The sequence below is a fragment of the Macrotis lagotis genome, chromosome 5 (genome assembly GCF_037893015.1).
Source record: "Macrotis lagotis isolate mMagLag1 chromosome 5, bilby.v1.9.chrom.fasta, whole genome shotgun sequence".
In the NCBI taxonomy this organism is placed as follows: domain Eukaryota; kingdom Metazoa; phylum Chordata; class Mammalia; order Peramelemorphia; family Peramelidae; genus Macrotis; species Macrotis lagotis.
In genome coordinates this window covers 80,018,783-80,041,729 of record NC_133662.1, presented here as the reverse complement: position 1 = coordinate 80,041,729, position 22,947 = coordinate 80,018,783, and the positions used below count along the sequence as shown (strand labels likewise).

Below are 22,947 nucleotides of genomic sequence, written 5' to 3'. Positions count from 1 at the left end.
CATTCACATGCAAACTTATAATTATTCTTTATTGCCCTTCATGTTAGCTTCCCCCCCTTTTTTCTCTTCATCCATATTCTCCAGTATTTTGTTCTGATCACCAGTACTTTCAGTGTGTCTGCCCTCCTATATCCAACCCACCTCCCCTTTTTTACCCCTTTCCCTTTGCCCCATCTTCCTTCCCTTCCTTCTGTTGGATCCCCTTCCCTGCCCCCCCTCTCCTTTCCCCCTTTTAATAGTTGAAAGGTAAGATAAGTTTCTTAACTTAAATGAGTGTCTTTATGTTAACTTTAAGCCATATCTAATGAAAGTAAGATTCAGATGGTTCTCACCTCTTCCCTTCTTCTCCTCTATTTCAATAGGTCATTTGTACCTCTTAATGTAATGAGATTTACCCTATTCAGGCTCTTCCATCCTCCTTTTTTAAGGAGATATTGTTTTTAAATCATTCTGAGTCACAGAAAAGTCATGAGTGTCTATCACTTCTGGCTAAGTATATTCTCTCTAATAGAGTTACAATTTTTGAGACTTATTAAAGTCTTTCTCTCCAGTAGGGATATAGCCAGTTTCATCTTATTGGATAGGTTTCTTTTCCTCATTTTTTTACCCCCCCCCTTTTAAACCTTTTCATATATCTCTTGCATCTCCTGTTTGAAGTTCAAATTTTCTCTGGTCTTTTCATCAGGAAAAACTGGAAGTCTCCTATTTCATTAAATGTCCATTTTTTGCCCTGGAAGAGAAGGCTCAGTTTTGCCAGATAATGAATTCTTGGCTACATTCCAAGCTCCCTTGCTTTTCAGAATATCACATTCCAGGCCCTTCAATCCCTTAATGTTGATGCAGCCAGGTCCTGTGTAATCTTTACTGTGCCTTCTTGGTATCTAAATTGTTTCTTTCTGGCTGCTTCCAGGATTTTCTCTTTTATCTGATAGTTCTGGAATATGGCCACAATATTCCTTGGTGTTTTCAATCTGGGATTCCTTTCTGGAGGTGATCAAATGTATTCTTTCAGTAACTATTTTGCCCTCTGGTTCTATGGTATCAGGGCACTTTTCCATCACTAAATCCTTTAATATTAAGTCCAGGCATTTTTCTCTTCAATGTTTTCATGAAGACCAATAATTCTTAGATTATCTTTCATCAACCTATTCTTGAGGTCAGTTTTGCTGATGAGGTAATTTTAATTTTCTTCTATTTTTTTCAATTTTTTTGGCTTTAACAGATTCTTGTTGTCTCATGAAGTCATTAGTTTCCACAGACTCCATTATTTTTTTTTTAAGAGAATTTTCTTCAATTATCTTTTGCAACTCCTTTTCCAATTGGTCAATTCTATTTTTGAAAGAGTTTTCCATTTGACCATTTGAGGTCTTGAGAGAATTATTTTCTTTTTGCATTTGTCCAATTGTATTTTCCAGGGATGTTTTATTTCTTGCTTGTTTCTTTTCTTTCTTTGTTTTTTTTCTTTCTCTCCCCAATTTTCGAATTGATTTTTAAACTCCTTCCTTATTTCTTCAGGGAAGTCTTTCTGTGCTGGAGACCAAACCATATTTTCCTCAGATTCTAGGTCTCTCTGCTAGGAAAGTTTTTATGGACCCTCCTTTCCACTGACTTTTCTTCATTTTCCTAAGATCTTGTGTTGGAGAAGGGGCTGATTAACAGAGGTTTGGTGTTGAGATCCCTAGTGGCTTTACTTACAGGGTTTAGTAATTCCAAGTGGGCCATACAGTAAGGGGGTCCTGGTTGCTTTCTCTAGAGTGTCTATGACCTTGATTTGAGGCCCTCTCCCTTAACCTGGAGCAGGTGGTTGAAGCTGTTGAATACTTTTATCTTTGAACAATGGTGGGCTATGCCCTGGGGCAACACAATTACAATTCCTATTCAAAGCTAAGGGAGCTCTGCAGCTCACAACTGAGCCTGGGGAGTGGGGGTGGGGGCTATAATTGTGTTTGTTCTGCAGGAAGAGGCTTCAAATGAAGGCATGGACTGAGTTCCTCCAGACAACAGGAGCTCAGAGATTGATGTCTGCAAATCTCCAGCACTGGAACTCACCCTCAAGCCCTGCCCCATAAGCCACAGATTGTCAGACTCACAGCCAATGCCTCTACTCTCCAGTTAACTCACACCTCTGCAGTTGATTAAGCTAGTCCGGCTCTCAGGCTCTCACCCAGTCCTGTGCTCCCGGCAGAGGCTTTGCTTTCTCTGCCTGGCTCACCCACAATACCAGAAAACAAACCTTGAGGTAGATGTTCTTCTCCTAGCTTCTCTTTCTGGGTTTTATCAACAGGATTTCTGTTAAGAGGTTTGTTTCATATTATATATGAGGAAAGATCAGAAGACCTTAGCACAGTGCCTGTCTTCTCTCCGCCAACTTGGCTGGAAATGACTCTTCAACTTTTATAACAACACAACAGATTCCTTCATATTTTATAACTTATTTGGCTATTCTCCAATTGATGGATATCCCTTCAATTTTCCAGTTCCTTGTTAACATAAAGAGCTGTTTTAAATATTTTGGTTTAGATAGAGGTCCTCTTTCTTTGATCTCTTTGTGGTATAGTTCTAAGTGGGTTATAGGAGTACAGACCTGATAGGGGTGTTTCTGGTTCAAATAAGATGTTTAATAGCTTTATATTATATGTCTAGTTAAAGCTCCTTGGGCATAAATCCATATTGCTTTTTTTTTTTAGCTTTTCTGCAAGGCAAATAGGGTTAAGTGGCTTGCCCAAGGCCACACGGCTAGGTAATTATTAAGTGTCTGAGACTGGATTTGAACCCAGGTACTCCTGACTCCCAGGCAGGTGCTTTATCCACTATGCCACCTAGCTGCCCCATACTGCTTTTTAGAATGGCTAGAATAGTTACCAATTCTATCAATAATTCATCTATTTTCCTACAATCCCTTTAGCATTTATCATTTTCCTTTTTTGTCAACTTAGCCAATTTGATGGACATGAGTTAATTTGTAATTTGTCTAATTACTAAAAATTTTTAGCAATTGTTTTCATATAGCTTGAATTTCTTTCTCTGAAAATTATCTAGTCCTATCTTTTGACTATTTATAAACTCAGGAATGGATCTTATTTTTATGAATTTGGCTTAATTTCCTATATATCTTAGGAAGGAAAAATTTATCAGAGAAATGTGCAGGAAAGATTTTTTTTTACATTTAGCAAGTTTGATTTTATTTCTGCAAAAAATTTTTAATTTTATGTAATCAAATTTATAAACTTAACCCCCTTATAACACCTTCTCTTATCTGGTCATGAAGTCTCACTCTTATCTATAGCTCTGACAAGTAATTTATTTCATGTAGTTTTGCTATGTTTATGGGCCATAATTTTTTACCGAAATTATGTTCCCATTGGAGCCATACTTTCTTTCTGGTAGATTGCTTTTGAATGTTACCAATAGTCCTTGCCCCCAAATGTCAGATCTTTAGGTTTAACAAACATTAGGATTCTGTGCTCACTTACTTCCATATCTTATTTATCAAGTATATTTCAATGATCGGTTTATTTCTTACACAATTTTTTTGATGATTATGTTTTGAATATAGTTTGAGATCTGGTCTTGTTGGGCCCCTTCCTTCCTATTTTTGTGTCATTAATTCCCTTGATACGCGACCTTTTGATATATTTTCTAATTTTCCAATTCCAATGTAATCCTTTAGTAATCTGATAGGTATGGCATTGAATAAGTAACTTAATTTAGATAATATTAATATTTTTTCTTGTATTGTTCAGCCTACTGAGTAAAAATGAATATTTTTTCTAATTTCTTTTTTAGGTTTTTGCAAGGCAAATGGCATTAAGTGGCTTGCCCAAGGCCACACAGTTAGATAATTATTAAGTGTCTGAGGCCGGATTTGAACTTGGGTACCCCTGACTCCAGGGCCAGTGCTCTATCCACTGCACTACCTAGCCACCCCTCTAATTTTGCATTTAATGGTTTATAAGACTGTTTTATAGCTGTGTTCTTAAGAGTTTTGGTGTATCTTGACATCAGCTCCCAAGTACTTTATATTTTCTATAATTTTTTTAAGTAGAATTTTTCTTCCCATCTCTTCCTGTTAGATTTTATAGATAATATACAGAAATGCTAATTATTTATGTGAATTACTTTATATCCTATAATTTTGCTCAAGTTGTCAGCTGTTTAATTAGTTGACTGTCTAGGACTCTCTGAGTAAATCATTATAATATCTTAAAGCAATCATTTTGCTTCTTCGTCTATGGTTATTCCTTCATTTTATTTTTTTATTTTTCTTAGCACTTCTATCTCTATACTGACTAGAAGGTGATAATGGACATCTTTCCTTTATTACTGATCTCAAAGTTAAGGTCTCTGATTTCTCACCTTTAAATAATGCTCAGTATTAGTTTTAGACAGATATTAAGTTATCATATTGAGGAAAGCTTCATTTATACCTATTTTTAACAGGAATGGTTATGGTAGATTTTCATGGTTTTTTCTGCATATTTTGAGAATCATGTTATTTATGTTGTTCTGAGTTATTAACATGACCAATTTATCTTTATAATGATCCTAATATTGAACCATTCCTACATTCCTGGTAAAAATCCAACCTGGTCACAGTGCATAATCTTTATCATATGTTGCTATAGTCTCCTTGCTAATATTTTATTTAAATTTTTTCATTAATATTCATAATGATATTGTCTATAACTTTCCTTGTTTTGAGTCCATCTGGTTTGGTTATGAAGAGCATATTTGATTTCTAAGAGAAATTTGGCAGGACCCTTTCCTTTCCTGTTTCCTTCAAACAGTTTATACAACATTAGAATTAACTCTTCTTCAAATGTTTGACAGAATTCTCCTCAACATCCATCAGGTGTTGGGGTTTTTCCTACTTTGTAAGTCCAATTATGGCTTATTCAATTTCTTTTTTTTAAGAGAAGGTTACTTAAATCTGTGCTAATATTAAGCATTTAAAAGTTTTCTAGATATTCTTTAATTTAGATCAACAGTTTTATTTGCTTTATTTTTTCTTCATTGGCAGTGAATTCTTTTTCATTTTTGATATTGATAATCTGATTTTCTTTTTAAAAATCAAGTTAACTAATGGTTTGTCTATTTCAGTTTTACTTTAAAATAGCTTCTTTTATTTATTTTTTTGTTTTCAATTTTGTTCATCTCTTATTTTCAAGATTTTCATTTTGGTGTTTAATTGAGGATTTTAAATTTATTAGGCATGTATTTTAGCTGCATGACCAATTTATTGACCTATTTTCTCTCTTTTATTAATTAAAATGGTTTTTTTTTAGGGTTTTTTTTTTGGCAAGGCAAATGGGGTTAAATGGCTTGCCCAAGGCCACACAGCTAGGTAATTATTAAGTGTCTGAGACCAGATTTGAACCCAGGTACTCCTGACTCCAAGGCCAGTGCTTTATCCACTACGCCACCTAGCCACCCCCACTATGCCACCTAGCCACCCCTAAAATGTTTACAGATACAAAATTTTCTCTATGTAATGCTTTGGCTACACTCCCCAAATTTTGGTATACTGTCTCTAATTTTCATTAACTTTAATGGAATTAATGATTATTTTTCTGATTTGTTCTTTGATCTACTCATTCTTCTTAAGTTTTAATCTGCTTCACTTTAGTAGAGCAATGATATAAAAGAGGAATAACATACTAACATTTTTAGAACCATTCATTTTGTTTATTTTTTGGTTAGATTTATAGTTGTGTTGTCTATTTCAATATGCAACTCATCCAACTTTTCTTTAAATATTTAGGTGCCATGGCATTGGTGAAAATAAGGTTAATATTGATATCAATTCATTGCCTCTGACACCTTTCAGAAAACGTAGTTTTCCTGTTATCTCTTTTAATTAATTGTATCTAATATGTACTGACAAAAGAGTATTATTGCACCAAAAATAAAAACAGAGGTAGGGAAACTAAACTATTTATATTAAAATCTCAGAGCTAATCACAGTGGCCAAACCAAGGGCTGCTTACTTCTAGTGTTGTTTTAAATTAAAATTTCATTGACACTTTGCTTTTATACCACTTATTTCCTAATATACCCTCATTCATCCATCCAGTTATAGCCTTCCTAAAGGAAGGCTATGAGCAATGAAATGAAAAATGTTTAACCAAAACTAAGTTAAAAAAAAATACAAAACATAATGACCTTCTCTGATAGATTACACAACATTCCATGTTCCCTTTCCTCTCCAAGGAAGGAAGGTATATTTTCTGATCTTCTCATGAGTCCAAAATTAGTCATTACAATTAAACAGCACTTGGTTTTTGTTTTATACTATGCAGTTTTGGAAATGTCTCATCCCTAATATTCTTTTTAAATTATTAGATTATAAACACTCAAAAATTAACTTTCGCCTAAGAATATCAGAAACTTATTAGGAATCAATCACATAATGATAAAAGAACACTTTTAAATTCCATCACTCTCAAGGGAAATAAGGAGTTGCTATTCAATTAAAACTAGTGCTACATGTGTTGTCATTATTAGAATACTAGTACATCTTCTACAATTCTAAAACTACTCAATCATAAGCCAATTCATAGAAAATTGTTTATTTCTACATACTTGTGTGACACTTCTGTACCAACCAGAAAGAAAAGCCATTGAATAATTCATCTTTCTCTGGGATGATTGAACATTCTCCTCTGTGGACTCCATGTCTATACAGCATCCCATCAGCTGTGATGACAGCTTTTGCAAAAGATGTTTTACATCTATGGAACAAAAAAGGTAAAGAAATTCAATTCACTTTAAAAGGTAAACAATTTCTTTTGTTAGAATGTTACTTTATTGCTGTACGCTGCTTTTTCCCCATTCTCAAGTTCAAAGTAAGGGAAGCAGGATGTAATGCTGACCAAATACAAAAGTCATTATGGTAACAACACACACAAAGACACAGACCACCCCCCCACACCCTAAGCACAAATTCAAGTAGAATTCCTGGAAGAGATGAAAGTCTTATTTTGTTTTGTTTTAGAAAAAGAGTGCAAAAATTTATTTTTCATCAATGAAATGAGAATGCTAGAAGAAACACTGGAAAACAAGTATAAACTACAGAAGAAAGAAGTGAAAAAGGAACTAAAAGTTTTAGCATAAGAGATACAAAAATTTGCCTAAGCAACAAATACCCTGAAAATTGGAATGGACGAAACAGAAGCCAATGACTTCATAAGTTGGCAAAGAAATATTTTTTAAAATGTCAAAAGATTTAAAAGATAGAAGAAAATGTAAGATATCTCATCAAAAATCAACTGACTAACAAAATAACTTTATCTATTCTTTCCTCAATGAAAGCTTTATTTTAGGGTCTCATATTGAGATGGACAAGATGCTGGATTCTCTAAGGCTACAACAGCAAGAAACATCTGTCTAGTCTTATTAGATTAGAAAAGTTTTGAAAATGGCTCAGTTATATACTTCATAAGCTTGGTTTCCAAGTTTAGCTTAATTTAAAAAGGATCAACACCACATCGGTGGCAGTGTGAAAAACTTGGTGCTCTTATGACTCTTTCCAGTCCAACTGCTAAGAAATAAAGAGGCTAAGATCCATATTAGATAGTTGGGAGTATCCTAAAATAAAATATCTATTCATTAAAGAGAATAACTTAAAGATATCAAGGGGTTAATATTTTGTTTTGCCAAATTCTAGCAATTTCACTGATTTCAATATAAGAATACAAAAGAAAGGAAAAAATAGATTTCTGAAGGCTTTGTTTTGATTCCCCTCTAATTAGTCAGTGAATATATATCTATATTTACTGAACAGGGCATATCTGCCCCATTTATATAGGATTCTAGGAGATCAAAAACCTCAATATGGTCCCATTCAGTCTTGTTTTCCTCTGATAGAAGGAAAGTGAGAAAGAAAAAGAGAAGAAAATATATAAATCTGTACCTTCCTCATTATTATCATCATGCTCAGAAAATTATTTCCAGAAGAAGAAATTCTTATAATGTATACCCTAAGAATGCTATTATATATTTAAAACCAGTTACCAAAGCCATTACCTGGGCATTCTTTAGCTTGCAATGAGACAACATATGGAGTAACTGTATCTTTAAGCATCTCTGTTAGACCTTTGAATGTTAAATCATGATCTGTTACATTCACACCTGCAGGAGGGAAAAAAAAGTCAGTATCTGATTATTTTTATCACTAATGACTCAAGATGTCAAATGAACTACAAAGAAATAAAAAGTACATTCTTGCTAACAAATTTTTTTTAAAAAGTAATCCACAAAACATTAAAGTATTACTGGATTATCTACAGGCAAACTGTATGGACTATTTGTCTGGACTAGAATCTCAACAAAATACTCTCGAAGAAAGGTACACAAAGAAGGAACAAAACCTTGAGGCAAAAATAGTTCATTACTTATCCAGCTGTACTATGTTAAATGAATAGGTGTAAAGTTTGCGATTGGTCAATTTAAAGCATATTTATTTATCTATTAAATCTGTACAAAATGTTAGGATATGAGACATAAAAGGTTAGATATAGTCCCTGCTCTCCCTATTCTCCTAATACAAATAGATTAATTGGGTGATAACTAATGTACAACTAAATTCAATAAGTTTTGAAGTATTCCTTCCTGGGAGGTGGATCAAAACGCTCTTTGACTTAGAAGAGATGAAAAATCTAGTACACTCAGGCCACTAGGGAAAAAGTAGATCTGAAGTTAGCTGTACTAATCTAGGACAACTGGCACACTATTTTAGCTGCATTCAAAGTCTTTACAGTGGGATAATTCAAATTCATCAAACATTTTGTGAATCAGCAACTGTGACACTGATGATGTAAAGATAAGAACAAAAGGGTTTATTCAAGGTTGCGTTGTAGTTGATATATGATATATATATATATATAAGTAAAATTATGTACCATAGAGACATAAATTTGAGTATATATATCTAAATATCTATATATCTATCTATATATAATATATGTATGTCCAATTGTTCATTCATTTTTCAGGAATGATCTACTCATTTCTCAATTGGGGCACTCTTAGTAAAGATACTGGAGTAGTTTACCATTTCCTTCTCCAGCTTATTTTATAGATGAGGAAACTGAGCCAAACAGGATTCAAAAACTAGTAAGTATCTGAGGTTAGATTTGATATTCACTCTTGATTCAATCAAGAAAGGCCTTATTTATAAGAGGTGACACCTAAGCTGAACTCTGTAGGAAATTAGCAATTCTAAAATGAGCTAAGAGAAAGAGGGCATTTCAGACATAGGGCACTCTCCTGGGCAAAGATCAAAAGACCAAGAATTGTCATGGATAGAATCCTAGACATGTAATTAGGAAGACCTGAGTTCAAAAACCTGCCTGAGATAATTACTAGCTGTGTGACCCTGGGCAAACTTCTTTGGATTTCAGCTTCTTCATCTGTAAAATGAGGGATTTGGACTCAATGATCTTTGAGGTCCCTTTAAGTTGTATATCTCTGAGCCTATGAAATGGGATGCTTATTAAAGAAACAGCTAGAAGGTCAATTTGTTTTTGCTTTTATTTTTGGTTTTGGCAAGGCAATGGGGTTAAGTGACTTGCCCAAGGTCACACAACTAAGTAAGTATTAAGTGTTTGAGGCTGGATTTGGACTCAGGTCCTCCTGACTTCAAGGTCAATGCTCAATCCATTATATCACTTAGCTGCCCCCAGAAGGTCAGTTTGAAGAACATGAAATAAAACTGTAAAGTAGGTGGCAGTCATACTGTGGAGGGCTTTAAATGACAAGCTTGTGGATTTTTTTTTATCTTTGTAATAAGTAGATGCTGAAGAGCTTTGAGTAGAGGAAATAAATGAACAAGTGGTACTGCAATATTTTTATCAATTTGGCAATTATAGACTAGAGAAGGAAAGGCTGGAATCCAAGAGACCACTAAGGAAGCTATTATAAAAGTTGAAGCAGGAAGCAATAATGGCCTGAATTAGGGTTGAAGCTATAGAAAGGAAAAAGAAAGGGATAGATTTGAGAGATGGAGTGGTGGTAGAAATCAAAAAGACCTGATAACAGACAGATATGGGAAGTGAAATCTTCTTTCATGTAAACCAAGAAGTTAAGAAGCCTGGTGGTACTCCTAACAGAAAGAGAAAAGACTGGAAAAGAAATGTTTGAAGGGAATATAATAATAGTTTTGCACATTTTCTGTTTCATATACCTATAGAACAGTCCTATGGAGATAGATATTTACAAGTTGTTGCTAATATAGGACTGGAGGCCAGGATATAAATTACAGATTTGGGGGCCATCAGTATGGAGATAATAACTAAACCCTGGAGAACTGAAGAAGCTTCCAAGGGAGTAAAAGATACATACATACACATATATGCATGCATGCATGCATGTATATATACACACATATGTGTATGTGTATATTCATAGTCACACACATATATAAACAAAACATGTATATATACACATGCCCCAATTATACATATATGTACACACATACACATATATAATATATATATATATATATATTCCATATCTATACAGACATGCAGAAATAGCTATATAGTTACAAAAATATGGATAGAGATATATAAAAGCCCAGCATCTTGGGAACATCCACACAGCAGAGAGGTAACGAGCATTATGCTTCATTAAAGGAGACTGAGAAGGAAGAGACTGTAAGAGAAGAACAATGAAATGAATTTCAAAAAACATGGGTAAATTAGGGGTATAGTAAAACTGACAGGAAGAGAGGTTGTGGGGAACAAAAATAAACTCAAGGTTTTGAAATCTGAAGTCTGAGATGCTGATTGCAAAGTGAACATATAAGTGAGAATGTCCTCTAAGGTACAGAAACATGAATTTTGCTCCTAGAAAGGAAGTCAGGCTAAAAAAGATTCATTTCAGAATCTTCAGAATAGAAACAGCAGGTTAAAAAATATGAAATAAGGAAGAAAGACGCATTTACAGAGATAGGAGAACAAGGGGAACTATTTCTGAAGTCAAAGGACAAAATTATATGAAGTAGTATACTTTAGACAGGACTGAAAGAATTGTGACAAAAAATAGCAATAATACCACTGAAACTAGTGCTTATTAATTAATGGTCCCATTATTAATGTGAGAAAAAAAGAGTTTCAATAAAATAGTAAGGGTGGAAGTCAGAGTACAAGGGTCTGGAATGAGTCGGTGTAATGAGTAATAAGAAATCAACTTTTCAAGAAGAAAAGGAGTAAGTCAAATTTTTTAGAAGTTTAGTAATAAAAGAAAAATAATAAAGTAATGAAGTAATGAAGAGAAGTTTAGTTAATAAAGGAAAAAGGACTCTTGTCTTTAGGACTGGGGAGTTTTGGCCATTTGGGGGGGGGCAGATGAAAGGAAGAAAGTGGAATGAGAAAAACTGAAAATGAATGAGGGAGGATCTGACCACCAAAAAATGGTCCTAAAGGAGTAAATGAGATCCAGAGGATAGTAGAGGGATAGAAAATTCTGATACACAGAGATTCATCTGTGACTAGAATGAGAAAAGGGCCAGTGATGAAACTGAAAGTATTGATAAAAACAGAAGAAAAAAGCTAAGATAGTTGGAATGTTTTAAGTGAAGCAAGAGGCTAAGTCATCTGATATAAGTGTGTGGGACAGAAATGAGGTTGGAGGCTTAAGAAAGGGAATATTTTGAAAGTTACTTAGGGAATGAAATAGAGTCAATGATGTGTCATGTGAAGTTTTGCACTATTTGGGGAAGGCAAACTCAACTGTCTTTGGTAACTATCTCCCTGACCTCTGAATAGCCTGGGAGCAGAAGGGGATAATGGTAACTGTATAGTTATTTCAAATGGTATTTTTAATTCCACCCCCCCCCACTACATGTTAAAGCAATTTTAAACAATCTAAAAAAACATTCCATATTCTATATACTGGGTGAAAAGTAAAGGAGAGGTAGAGTGAGGTAAGTAATTTCACATAAAAGAGGCAAGAAAAAGCTTTAGCAGTGGAGTGGTGGGGGGAAGGTGAGGGGGAGTGAGTGAGCCTTACTCTTATCAGAAATGGTTCAGAGAGGGAATAACATACACACTCAACTTTAAAAATCTATCTTTACCCTAGAGGAAAATAAGCAAGGAAAGGGATGGGGACAGGGGAAGGGGAGGGGGGTGAAGGTGATAGAAGAGAGAGAAGATTGTGCAAGAGGGTAGTCAAATGCAATATGCTTTTGAGGAGGAACAGGGTGAAAGGAAAGAGAATAGAATAAATGGGGGTGGGAGGAATAGGACTGAGGGAAATTATAGCAAGCAATAGCAACTGTGGAGAGAAAAATGTTGAAGCAATTTCTCTCATGGACTTATGATAAAGAATGCGATCCATCCCAAAGACAGAGTTGATGATGTCTGAATTTGAGACTGAAGCATACTTCTTTTTCTTCTCACTTTATTTTCTTGAAGTTTATCTTTCTTTGATTGGGGGGGAAAGGTTACATTTACCTTTTCAACATGACTATTGTAATACAGATGATTTAGAGCATTTCCCACATAACTATAGAAAGCTTTGATTCCTGTCTAAAAACTGCTTGTTCATATCCTTTAACAAAGATGGCGATTTTTTTCCCATGGCTACACATTTTTTTTTCATGGCTACACATTTTAACTTACACCAAGTAACTTACTTTCTCAAGGGAGGAGCAGATACAGTGGGAGGAAGGGAAAGAATTGAGAACTCAAGGTTTTAGTAGTAAATGTTGAAACTTGCTTTTGCATGTAACTGGGGGGAATTAAAAAAATTTTTAAATCTCTATATTCTATCCCTTCTGCATGCCTGAGATGGTAAGCAATCTGAAATAGCTTATACAGTGTTATAATGTAACATTTCCATAGCATTTATTTTATGCAAGATCCAAATTAAAAAAGCAAGATAAGAGAGAAGAAAGGAAAAAAAGAAAAGGAAAGAAGAAAAGGAAGGAAGGAAGGAAGGTAGGTAGGTAGGAAGGAGGGAGGGAAGGAAGGAAGGAAGGAAGGAAGGAAGGAAGGAAAAGAGGGAAAAAGGGAGGGAAGGAAGTGGAAGGAAAGAAAAAAGAAAGATATGTTTCAGTCTATTTCAGACAATATCGGTTCTTTCTCTGGAGGTGGATAGCATTTATCATCATGAGTTCTTTGGGAACGTCTTGGCTCATTATATTGCGGAGAACAGCTAAATGATTCAGCTAATTTATAGCTAAGTGATCATTATACAATATTGCTATTACTATATACAATGTTCTCCTGGTTCTGCTCACTTCACTTTGCATAAATTGGTGTAAATCTTTTCAGGTTTCTCTGAAATCATCCTGCTTATCATTTCTTATAGCACAATAATATTCCACCATAAGCATAAATCAAAACTTTTTCATATATTTCCCAATTGATAGGTATCCCCTCAATTCCCCATTCTTAACTACTACAAAAAGAGCCATTATAAATATTTTTGTACAGGTGGGTCTTTTCCCCATACCCCTTTTTTATCTCTTTGGGATACACACCTAGCAGTGGTATTGATGGATCAAAAGGCACGGGCAATTTTATATAATAATATTTGTCCTTCATTTTTGAAGAAGACCATGACATCAGGGGAGGTGATGCCAAGACAAGCACATGAATTGGATTTGAGTGTGGGGGGGGGTGCTGTGCTAAGTCACAAACCTCACTTTCTCTGAAAGAGTCATCTGGGTTCAGTGGCCAGACATGATTCAGGAAAATTGGGGATGATCCTGGATGCGAAGCAAACAAGGTTAAATGACTTGTCCAAGGTCATACAGCTAGTACGAGTCAAGTATCTGAGGCCACATTTGATCTCCTGTCCTCCTGACTCCAAAGCTAGTGCTCTATCCACTATGCTACTGGAAATAATTTCTAATTGTTCTCCAGAATGGTTGGAGCAGTTTATAACTCCATCAGTAATGCATTAGTCTCCCATTTTCCCCATAGCCTCGCCAATATTTGTCACATTTCTTTTTCATCAAATTAATCAATCCAATAGATGTGAGGTAGTATTGGAGTTACTTTAATTTGTAATTTTCTAGCTAATGATGATTTAGAGCATTTTCCACATGACTGCAGAAAGCTTTGATTCCTGTCTAAAAACTGCTTGTTCATATCCTTTAAAAAAGATGGCAATTATTAAGGAACAAGCATTATTAGCAGGACAGGAATTTGGAAAGATCAAGAGGAACCAAGAGATTCTAGGCTGGTAGCAAGTAAAACATTAAGAAAGTAGTAAGGCTTAAAGAAAGATGAGGGTAGGGTAGAGAGATGGAGGGTAAACAACTCCAGACAGGGGAGAAAAACTGATATAAAAGAGTTAAGTCAAGGAACCAGAGACCCAAAAACAAATCAAATCATTTTACAGACAATTCATCCAAAGAAATAAATTATGTACTAGGTATAAATACCTTTCCATTATGCTTTTTATTTTCTTCCTAAAATATATGCCAACAAATGAATTAGAAATACCTAGAACAAGAGCAGCAGTTGGAATTTCTCTGGATTTTATTTGATAGTTCCAGTTTGTTGAATTCTTTCGAAACTCCAAATGAGATCTTCCCAGAAATTCTATTAGATTGTCAAATAGATTTTTATTCAATTCTTCTTGTAGTTCCTAAAAAAGAAAAGTGTGTGTGGGGGGACCTCAGTATTTTTCCAAGTATAAAGAACCTTAAGTAATTTTGAAAGTTATCAAGTAAACTGTCATGGGTTCCTTTCCAAGAATTCTGATTTATTAGATGACTAACATGAGGAAATAGAATTTATTAAGCTTATTCCTTCTACCATCTTTGCCTTTAAGGTCCATATGTAGCCTTCATTGAGTTTATTCATTTACAAATAATAGGAGAAGCAAATTATCTATTGAGAAATGTTGTTTCTTGGAGCACTACATAAATTGTCCACTACCATTATTATTCACCATATATACTGATGAATCAATCTATATGGTACAAAAATATGATATAATGTATTTCTTTTTAATTGTTAAACTGATTAGCACAGAAAACTAGCAAAACAACCCCTCCCATCCCCACCCCACCCCCAAATTAAATGCAAATCTCAAAGATGAAGTGAAGGAAAGAAAGCAATCTGGTAGTTATTTTCTGGCAAACTGTCCTCCTTTCTAAATAGTTCCCATTAGATTTTGAAACAAATAACTACAATCTCTTTCAATAGTTTAAACCTAAGAAGTCAAAAAATTGATTATTTCAAAACAGAAGAATTAACGAACTGTCTCAAGCAATAAGGAAAGACAAAATAAGGATATTTATGTTTTTTTAATTACCATTCTTATTTTGACCTTAGAGGGGTTAAAAAAACTATGATACTAGGGCAAAGTTAAAAAAAATAAACTTAAAAAATTTATAATTAGCTCATTTTCATCAAATTACTTTTTTTGTATAATAATTTGGCCTCTATTATACTGAGTTTTCCATTTTCTATTTTCAATTATGAGAAATTATATATGATTTACTTTAAAACTAAGAATTGACTCATTGAGTTATAAAAGTTATAAGCAGTTATAAAAATATCTTTAATCCACAAGGATCAAGAGACTATTCAAATACTTATTATTTATCAGAACCTGATTCAACAAACAAGAAAAGAAAGCCCCAAGGAATTCCTTTGGTTAAGAGATTGAATTGGTTTGCTTGGTTTGCCAATCCACTAATATGAACCAAAAATAAAAATAAAAATTAGGTAGTTTATTTTGACGAGAGCCTACTATACAATTTTGACTGGATTATCTTTCTCTCTCCAGGAAGATGAAGAATGTGAATTTTGAGGGTAGCTCCATATCACAAGATGGGAAATTTTAGAAAGAAGACAGAAAAAATATTAGTTTCAATCATTTTCTAATAATCTAGAGCCTTTTTCACTTTGAAGGTTCCTATCAGGCATCTAAGAAAATGTAATACGGGGCGGCTAGGTGGCGTAGTGGATAAAGCACTGGCCTTGGAGTCAGGAGTACCTGGGTTCAAATCCGGTCTCAGACACTTAAAAATTACCTAGCTATGTGGCCTTGGGCAAGCCACTTAACCCCATTTGCCTTGCAAAAACCTAAAACAAAACAAAACAAAAAATGTAATACACAGAAAAAATATTTTAAACATAAATTTTTATGTACTTATTTAAAAAAAAAAAACCCTACTGGTAACAAAAGAAATTTTATAGAATGCATAATTTTAAAAACATATAAAATCCCAAAATAATTTATGTCTTCTGAATATTATAATGCTAATTAAGAATATGTCTGCTGGGGCAGCTTGGTGGTATAGTGGTTAGAGCACTGGCCTGGAGTCAGGAGGACCTGAGTTCAAATTTGACTTCAGTCATGTAATAACTGCCTAGCTGTGTGATCTTGGGCAAGTCACTTAACTCCACTGCCTTAAAAAAAGAAAAAATATGTCTGCTGAAGGCTCCAAGAATTTACAAACTCTTAAGTAAAATAATGAAAATCATGCTGTGAAGATATCATCCTAGGATGATCCCATCCTAGATGGGAATGCTGCCCAGTTTTAGCCTTGTGGCAACTCTTTCCTTCTATTCTGAAGACAGTCAACAAATACCAGTTCTGACAACAATGCAAACTGCTAGCCTGAAATCAGTAATCTTCCACTCTCTTAAGACTGGCACCTGGCAACCTTTCACCTTTCCTCAGTGGAAAACCGAAAGGAAAAGAATTAAGTGTTGTGGCATAAAATGTCTTTTCTAAGACTGAGCTCTACTTATGGTAAGTAAAAAATTTCTCTGACCTATATATATATAAAAAGGATGAAACTAACAAATTAACTAAAAATGCAATACACTGCTCTATCTCCTATTCTCTTCCAGCAATTTAACTAGAGCTTAAGACCTGCTACAGTTAAATGAGACTTAATGGCACTTCAATTGTTTTGTATTATATATTATTAATTTTTTAAAAAAATTTCATTAGGATCACAGATCTAGAGATAAATGGATTTTAAGAGTTCATTTAGTTCAACCTCTTATTCATTTTACTGAATGAAGACCCAAAGATGATGTTCCTTGATTAAGGTATATAGACAGTAATGTTCACTATTATATTTTTGTTAACAAGTAACATCTGTAATGACAACAATAATATCAATAATCAGCAGAAATACTATCATATGGTTTATCACCATTAGTTGAAATGGTTTTATATATTGACATAATGTTGCAATTGAAATTCAGATGAAGAAACTAAGGGCCACAAGGTTAAAATGACTGAAATCATGTAGCTCCTTATTGGCAAAGTCAGGACTATAATACAAGTCTGCTGACTTCTAGAGCTGATAGAATCTATACTACGCAGTCTTGTAAGGATATATACTGCATTGCTTATAGGAGCCCAATTTGAACATGCTCAGACTTCAAAAGAAGGAGTAATATATGTATGACACTTTTTTTTTAAGGGAACCACTGTCTTGGTCAGTTCCAGGTAGTACGTATACATTTTCTGTGGAGAACTTTCCACAGAATGTCATGACCTTTTCTTTACTTTTCAGTTCATTCTATCTCAATTTAATTCAATAATTAAAGACTTAAAAACAGAGTTGTTGTATGAATGCATAGTAGATTAAAGTTAAATAAGTTATTTACTTGAGAAGCACTGTCTTTGATTGGTACTGAAAATAAAGGCATGAAAGACAATAGCATCCCTATCATTGAGGAATTATAATCTAATAGAAAGGATCTGAAATTTCTACAAACAAGTATAATATAAAATAGGGTATGTAATAAGAGCAAAGCATAAATGCACAATAAGTTCTTTAAGATAATTTGAGTTATCATTTACCAAATTCCTTTAATAATATATATCATAGTTACCAACCTATTATTTCACATATTATTTTCCTTTGGGAATGATGCAGATGGGAGATGGATCACTTCTAAATCTAAAAACACCTTATTAGATTACTGATGCAACCCTAGGGAATGGGTATGGGATTTATAAATAATAGCCATGCTTCAAAGCCTAGCAGTAAGACTATACATGGAAGACAATAATAATAAAATTATATATAATGAACTAGTCACAAAAGTCATTCAGTATGAACACAATTCAAAAGTCTGAAAGTTATTACAACTTGGTAGTTTGTGCATGAGATTTTCCCATGAAAAATATGTTATACTCAACTGTTTTGTTTTATATCAAATATTTTATCAAGGAAAGGAAGGAAAAAAAAAAACTAGAAGGGATCTAATATATTAGGTTAACTTTGAGTATTATAATAGCACCTACCTCAGCTTCAGATTTCATCTGTTGCCATAACAACTGACAAGTGTCAAAACGTAGCTTCTTATCTTCAGAAAGACATTCACCTTCATTGAAATAGTCAGCTGAGAACATTAAAAAGAAATAAGAACCTGGAATTTCTTTTATTTTTTTATATTGACTATGAAAAAACACTATACAACCCATTCAAAGGAAACCTCTCTTGTTTGGAGACTAAAAATCACCCTAACTTGCAGAAGTGCAAACAAAAATGTCAGTAATATAGCACACTTGTCATAAAAAGTGGCTAATACCACATAGGAGGAAAGTATAAATAAGGTCAAATCTTAACACATCTTAGTACTATACATAGTGATAAAACACTTTTTCCAGAAATTAATAAGTGGCAAAAAAAAGTTCTTGAAAAATCATAAATCATAGAATCTGACTTGGAAAAGGCCTTATTGGTCATCTAGTCTAATCCATACTTGAACCAGCATTCTCTCAACAATATTCCTACTGTGATAATGTAACCTCCATGTGAAGAAGAATTTCAGTGTTCCAGGAACACTGCATGACAGGCCATTTCATTCTAGAGTTATTTTATCTGTTAGGAGGCTTGAGTAAGCTTTGGTAATTAAGTTACAGAGTGACAAGCTGGACACAGCTTGTCATTGAACTAAGTGACTGGGTTGTATCAAACAATCAATGACCTCTAATCTTTTCTATTCTCTATAAATGAGAAAAAAAATCACTAAATGATATTCACAAGACCTCAGTTCAAGTCTAGTTACTCCTCAGCTCACAAACTGTGCACTTCTGAACAAATGTGAACTTTTGGTCTCAGTTTTCTCATCCATAAAGTAACTCTCCTAAATCTAAATTTCTATTATCTTAAGTATCACAAAGGATCAATGATGCCACATTTCTAAGGTGTCATAAAAGATCAGGTTTAAAATGGTAAATCATTAAATGAAATTAGTTCAGACTTCTAAATTCACTTTTCAATGCTTCAGTTCTGTTAGTTAAAACAAGTTAGCTTGTCAAATGATAGTCTTAAAATGTCATTTTCGGTGTTTGTATGTTCATTTATTATGAATACCACAAAAAGAGATATAGGAAAACTGAGACAAACATAACATCAATGTAAATAATTTCTTTAGAACAGCAAAACAAGTGATGTCATGAATGCAGTGGAAAACTGCCAGGACAAAAGAAATAATGAAAGGAAAAGAGGAAGGTTTCAAAGTGAAGAAAGTAGAACCAGAGGAACAATGTATATGATAGCAACACTGTAAAAATAAATGACTTTAAAAGACTTCAGGAGCCTGACCAACCATGATTCTAGAGGGCCACTTGTGAAACATATCACTCACCTCTTAAGAGAGTAATGATAGACTCAATGAAAAATGAGACATAAATTTTTTGCACAAGGCCAATGCAACAATTTATTTTCCTTAACTCTGTATATTTGTTATAATGGGCTTTTTTTCCTTCTTTTGATGGAGGTTTCAGAGATAAGCAGGAGAGGAAATAAATTTTCGTTAACTGAAATAAGTTAAATTCTGAGTTCTTGCACACATATTATCTTACCTTGCAACAACTCTAAGAGATAGATATAGGGGAAAATAAACAAACAAATACAGTAGTTAAATTCTTTGTCCATGACACTAAAGAAGGAAATAGAGAAGCTAAAATTTTTGATGTCAAGTCTTGTTCCTTTTTTCTTCTTTTTGTAGTATATCATTTCTATTTGATGTACAGGTCATGGTCTTCAGATAAACATGGACCAAAATAGATTATCTAATATCATATAAATTTGAAGTCTTAAACAACTTCTGTCTTACATATTTATTGTTTTTAAACTGTAGCTCTTACAAAATGATAGGGCCCAGAGTTCTTAAATAAGAATGCAGCCATTTCTGATGAAGAAAACATTAGCAGTATTGGGAAACAGTGAACTAATAAAGTTCTGGCAGAATATCTAAGGTGACAAGGCTAACTAACTCTACACATAAAAGAATTATGGAATAGGCTGCTAAGTGTCAAATTGGTAAATTATCACCTTTTGGATGAACTCAATTATCCTTCTTGATATCTGGTTCTTGAAACACATCTAACCTTGTCTGCTCTTTCTCTGAATTCCAACTCTGGTCATTGCTGACCTGTACTTCTGAACCTAGACTATATCTCCTTCTTGGGCTCTAACCTAACTCCTGTCCGGTGATATAATTGTGCACTGGATCTCCCTGGAACAACCAAGATCCTGGTTGCTTTTGATCCCTGCTAAGAAACTTATCATGGTGGCCTTTGCTTCTGGTCCTACCCCTAGAGGCTAGGGTCAGGGACAACTGTACTGCTACCTCTTTTGTGTGGCAGTTTCTGACAATGCAAAACTTTATTCAAAAAAATTTTACTCAACAAAGTAAATAAGTTGCTCATCTGTATCAGTAGATGGAACTTCTACATAGAAAGTTCCTTATGAAATCATAGGTCTGGACGAAAATAAAAGGCCTTCATCGTATGCTTTACAAACTGCATTGAACCCTATGAAGCACCATGTAAATGTAAGTGATGACTATTTGGCAGGTTTATTGGTACATAAACAAATCAAATAATACTGATTATTTATTGAAATTTAGCTAAAATCTAATAAAAACAATTTTACATAATGTACTTTGTACAGCTAACAAAAAAATGAAATCTGTCACTACATATTATTTATTCTTTCTTGAAAGAAACACTAAAGTCTTGAAGTCTAAATTAAAAGTTTCTATTTCTAAAAGCAATTGCTAACATTAAAGAATTTTATATTTATTACTTACCAGTTCCTGAAAAATTTCTAATGTGTGTACTCATGGTCTACTATCTCAAATTTATCACTGTGACTTTTCAATTTTTCATGGAAAAAAATAATTAAAAACTGAGACAGGGTACTCTTAATTTGAGCCTAACAATAAAGTCTAGAAACCCTAAGTCACTCTTTTTTTCCATCTGTTTTTGAGAAGAGCTTTAGAACTGTTAATAGTGATGTCACCTACTTTTTTCCCCCTTAAAATATCATCTGGTTACACATCAGCCTGGCTTAGACTATGAGGAATAGTACCAAGACTTGATCTCTTTGATCCTTGAGAAAAGTCCCATTGCGACTTTTGTTGCAATTCAATGTCTTGACCATGTAGATCTTTTAAGTTCCCAACTATGTGGCAAAAACTATCTTTACTTTTGTATCCCTAGCACAAGAATTAGTATATAGTGAACATTTAATAAATGAGTTTTTATTCATTCATTCATTCATTCATTCATTCACTTATTCATCCTAAATGCTGTAAAAGATATATGTGTTCCACTGCTAAATTCTCAGTTTTTTTAAATAAAATCTTTTCTACTTCATAGCAACTAGCAGTGCTAAGCATATAGTAATTTTATTTGACTGATTGAAATTTGGTTTGCATGAATAAGGTAAATCTATTAATCGCAAAATAAATTATTTTCTCTGACATGTAGAAAAAGAAAGGCAAAGAATTGAAGAATTGAGAACATCCATTACAAGATATTTACTATATATACATATATATGGGGACACACACCCTTGATTTTTCGAGGTCTATTCAGGTTCTTTAAGACAAAGCCTCAAGAATTTACCTTCTCTATCTGACAATCACCTTGAAACAAAATTGTTATGCAAACCCTGACACGGGAATCACTAAACTGATCTAGGGTTGGGGCTGAAAAGATTGACAGGTATTTAGGTGAGAAAAACAAATAAAATATTAACTCACCTATTGGAAAAGAGACTTTTTTCCTTTTAAAATCTGGTTTAAACACAAAGCAACCCTAAAGAAAAAGAAAGTGAGAAATTAATGAAATTCCAAGTATAAAAGTAATATATACATTTAATTAGCTAAAGAATTTGATTAGTCAATTAAAAAAACCATTTTTAGAAGCCAAAATTTTTTCCCTTTGTATTTTGGAGGGAAAATATATTTTTTAATCATCCATTTTGTAGGTCATCTGTTGTTAATTTAACTACCTCTATCTAATACTTTCTGTTTAATATTAACTCATGATAAAGATAGAGAAAATAAAAAATGGATTAAGTTGAAAAAAAGGAAATTTGAGGTTCATTGCTGAATTCTGAAAAACTTTAATAATTTCCTTCCTAAACTTAACCAGTAAAAAAAAATGTCCTGAAAATGAAGGCAAAGGAGGAAAAAAAAATGATGATGCAAAAAAAATTCTTGATATTCTTTCAAAAACAGTGGTACCCAAGGGCAATTAAGTTTAGACTATAAATTGAAAGGAAGACTGATACAGTGGATAGAACTTTAGACTTGTAGATTGGGAAGGTGTGGAATGGGAAACCACATCAGATATATAATATATATTCGGGGTGGGGGAGGCTAGAATCATTTGATTTTTCTGAATAATGGTTTGGGGCCAGCTCAAACAGATTCTCATGGGAGCTGGTACATTTTAAATCTGAACATTTATGCCAAAAAAAAAAAAATCAACAAATGCTATAAAAATCAGGTTTAATTTAGTGCTTTATTGGTTGCCTAGAATTAAGACAGTGAATGATGGTAAAAATGCCAATAATGCACACTAAAGTGACTGTTAAACATTTACCAGCATATCTTTGTATAGTTTTCTTGAATGCAAAAGTAAGACTATAAGACAAACCTTCATAAGCTTAGTATGTAAATCAAATGATGCATGTAAAGAATTTTCTAAACC

The 22,947-nt window shown here is 33.5% G+C and overlaps 1 protein-coding gene across 2 annotated transcripts in view; it reads right to left on the bottom strand.

Moving 5' to 3' along the window:
• The window catches only part of ORC3 (origin recognition complex subunit 3), a 120,245-nt gene that overhangs the window by 82,452 nt on the left and 14,846 nt on the right, over positions 1-22,947 (bottom strand). For both annotated transcript variants that reach the window (XM_074187122.1, XM_074187123.1), the window contains 5 exons: positions 21,993-22,047; positions 18,238-18,335; positions 14,457-14,601; positions 8,026-8,130; positions 6,583-6,731 (listed from right to left, as the gene is read on the bottom strand). In XM_074187122.1, coding sequence (XP_074043223.1) covers positions 6,583-6,731; positions 8,026-8,130; positions 14,457-14,601; positions 18,238-18,335; positions 21,993-22,047 — 552 coding nt within the window. The remainder of the gene's footprint in view (positions 1-6,582; positions 6,732-8,025; positions 8,131-14,456; positions 14,602-18,237; positions 18,336-21,992; positions 22,048-22,947) is intronic.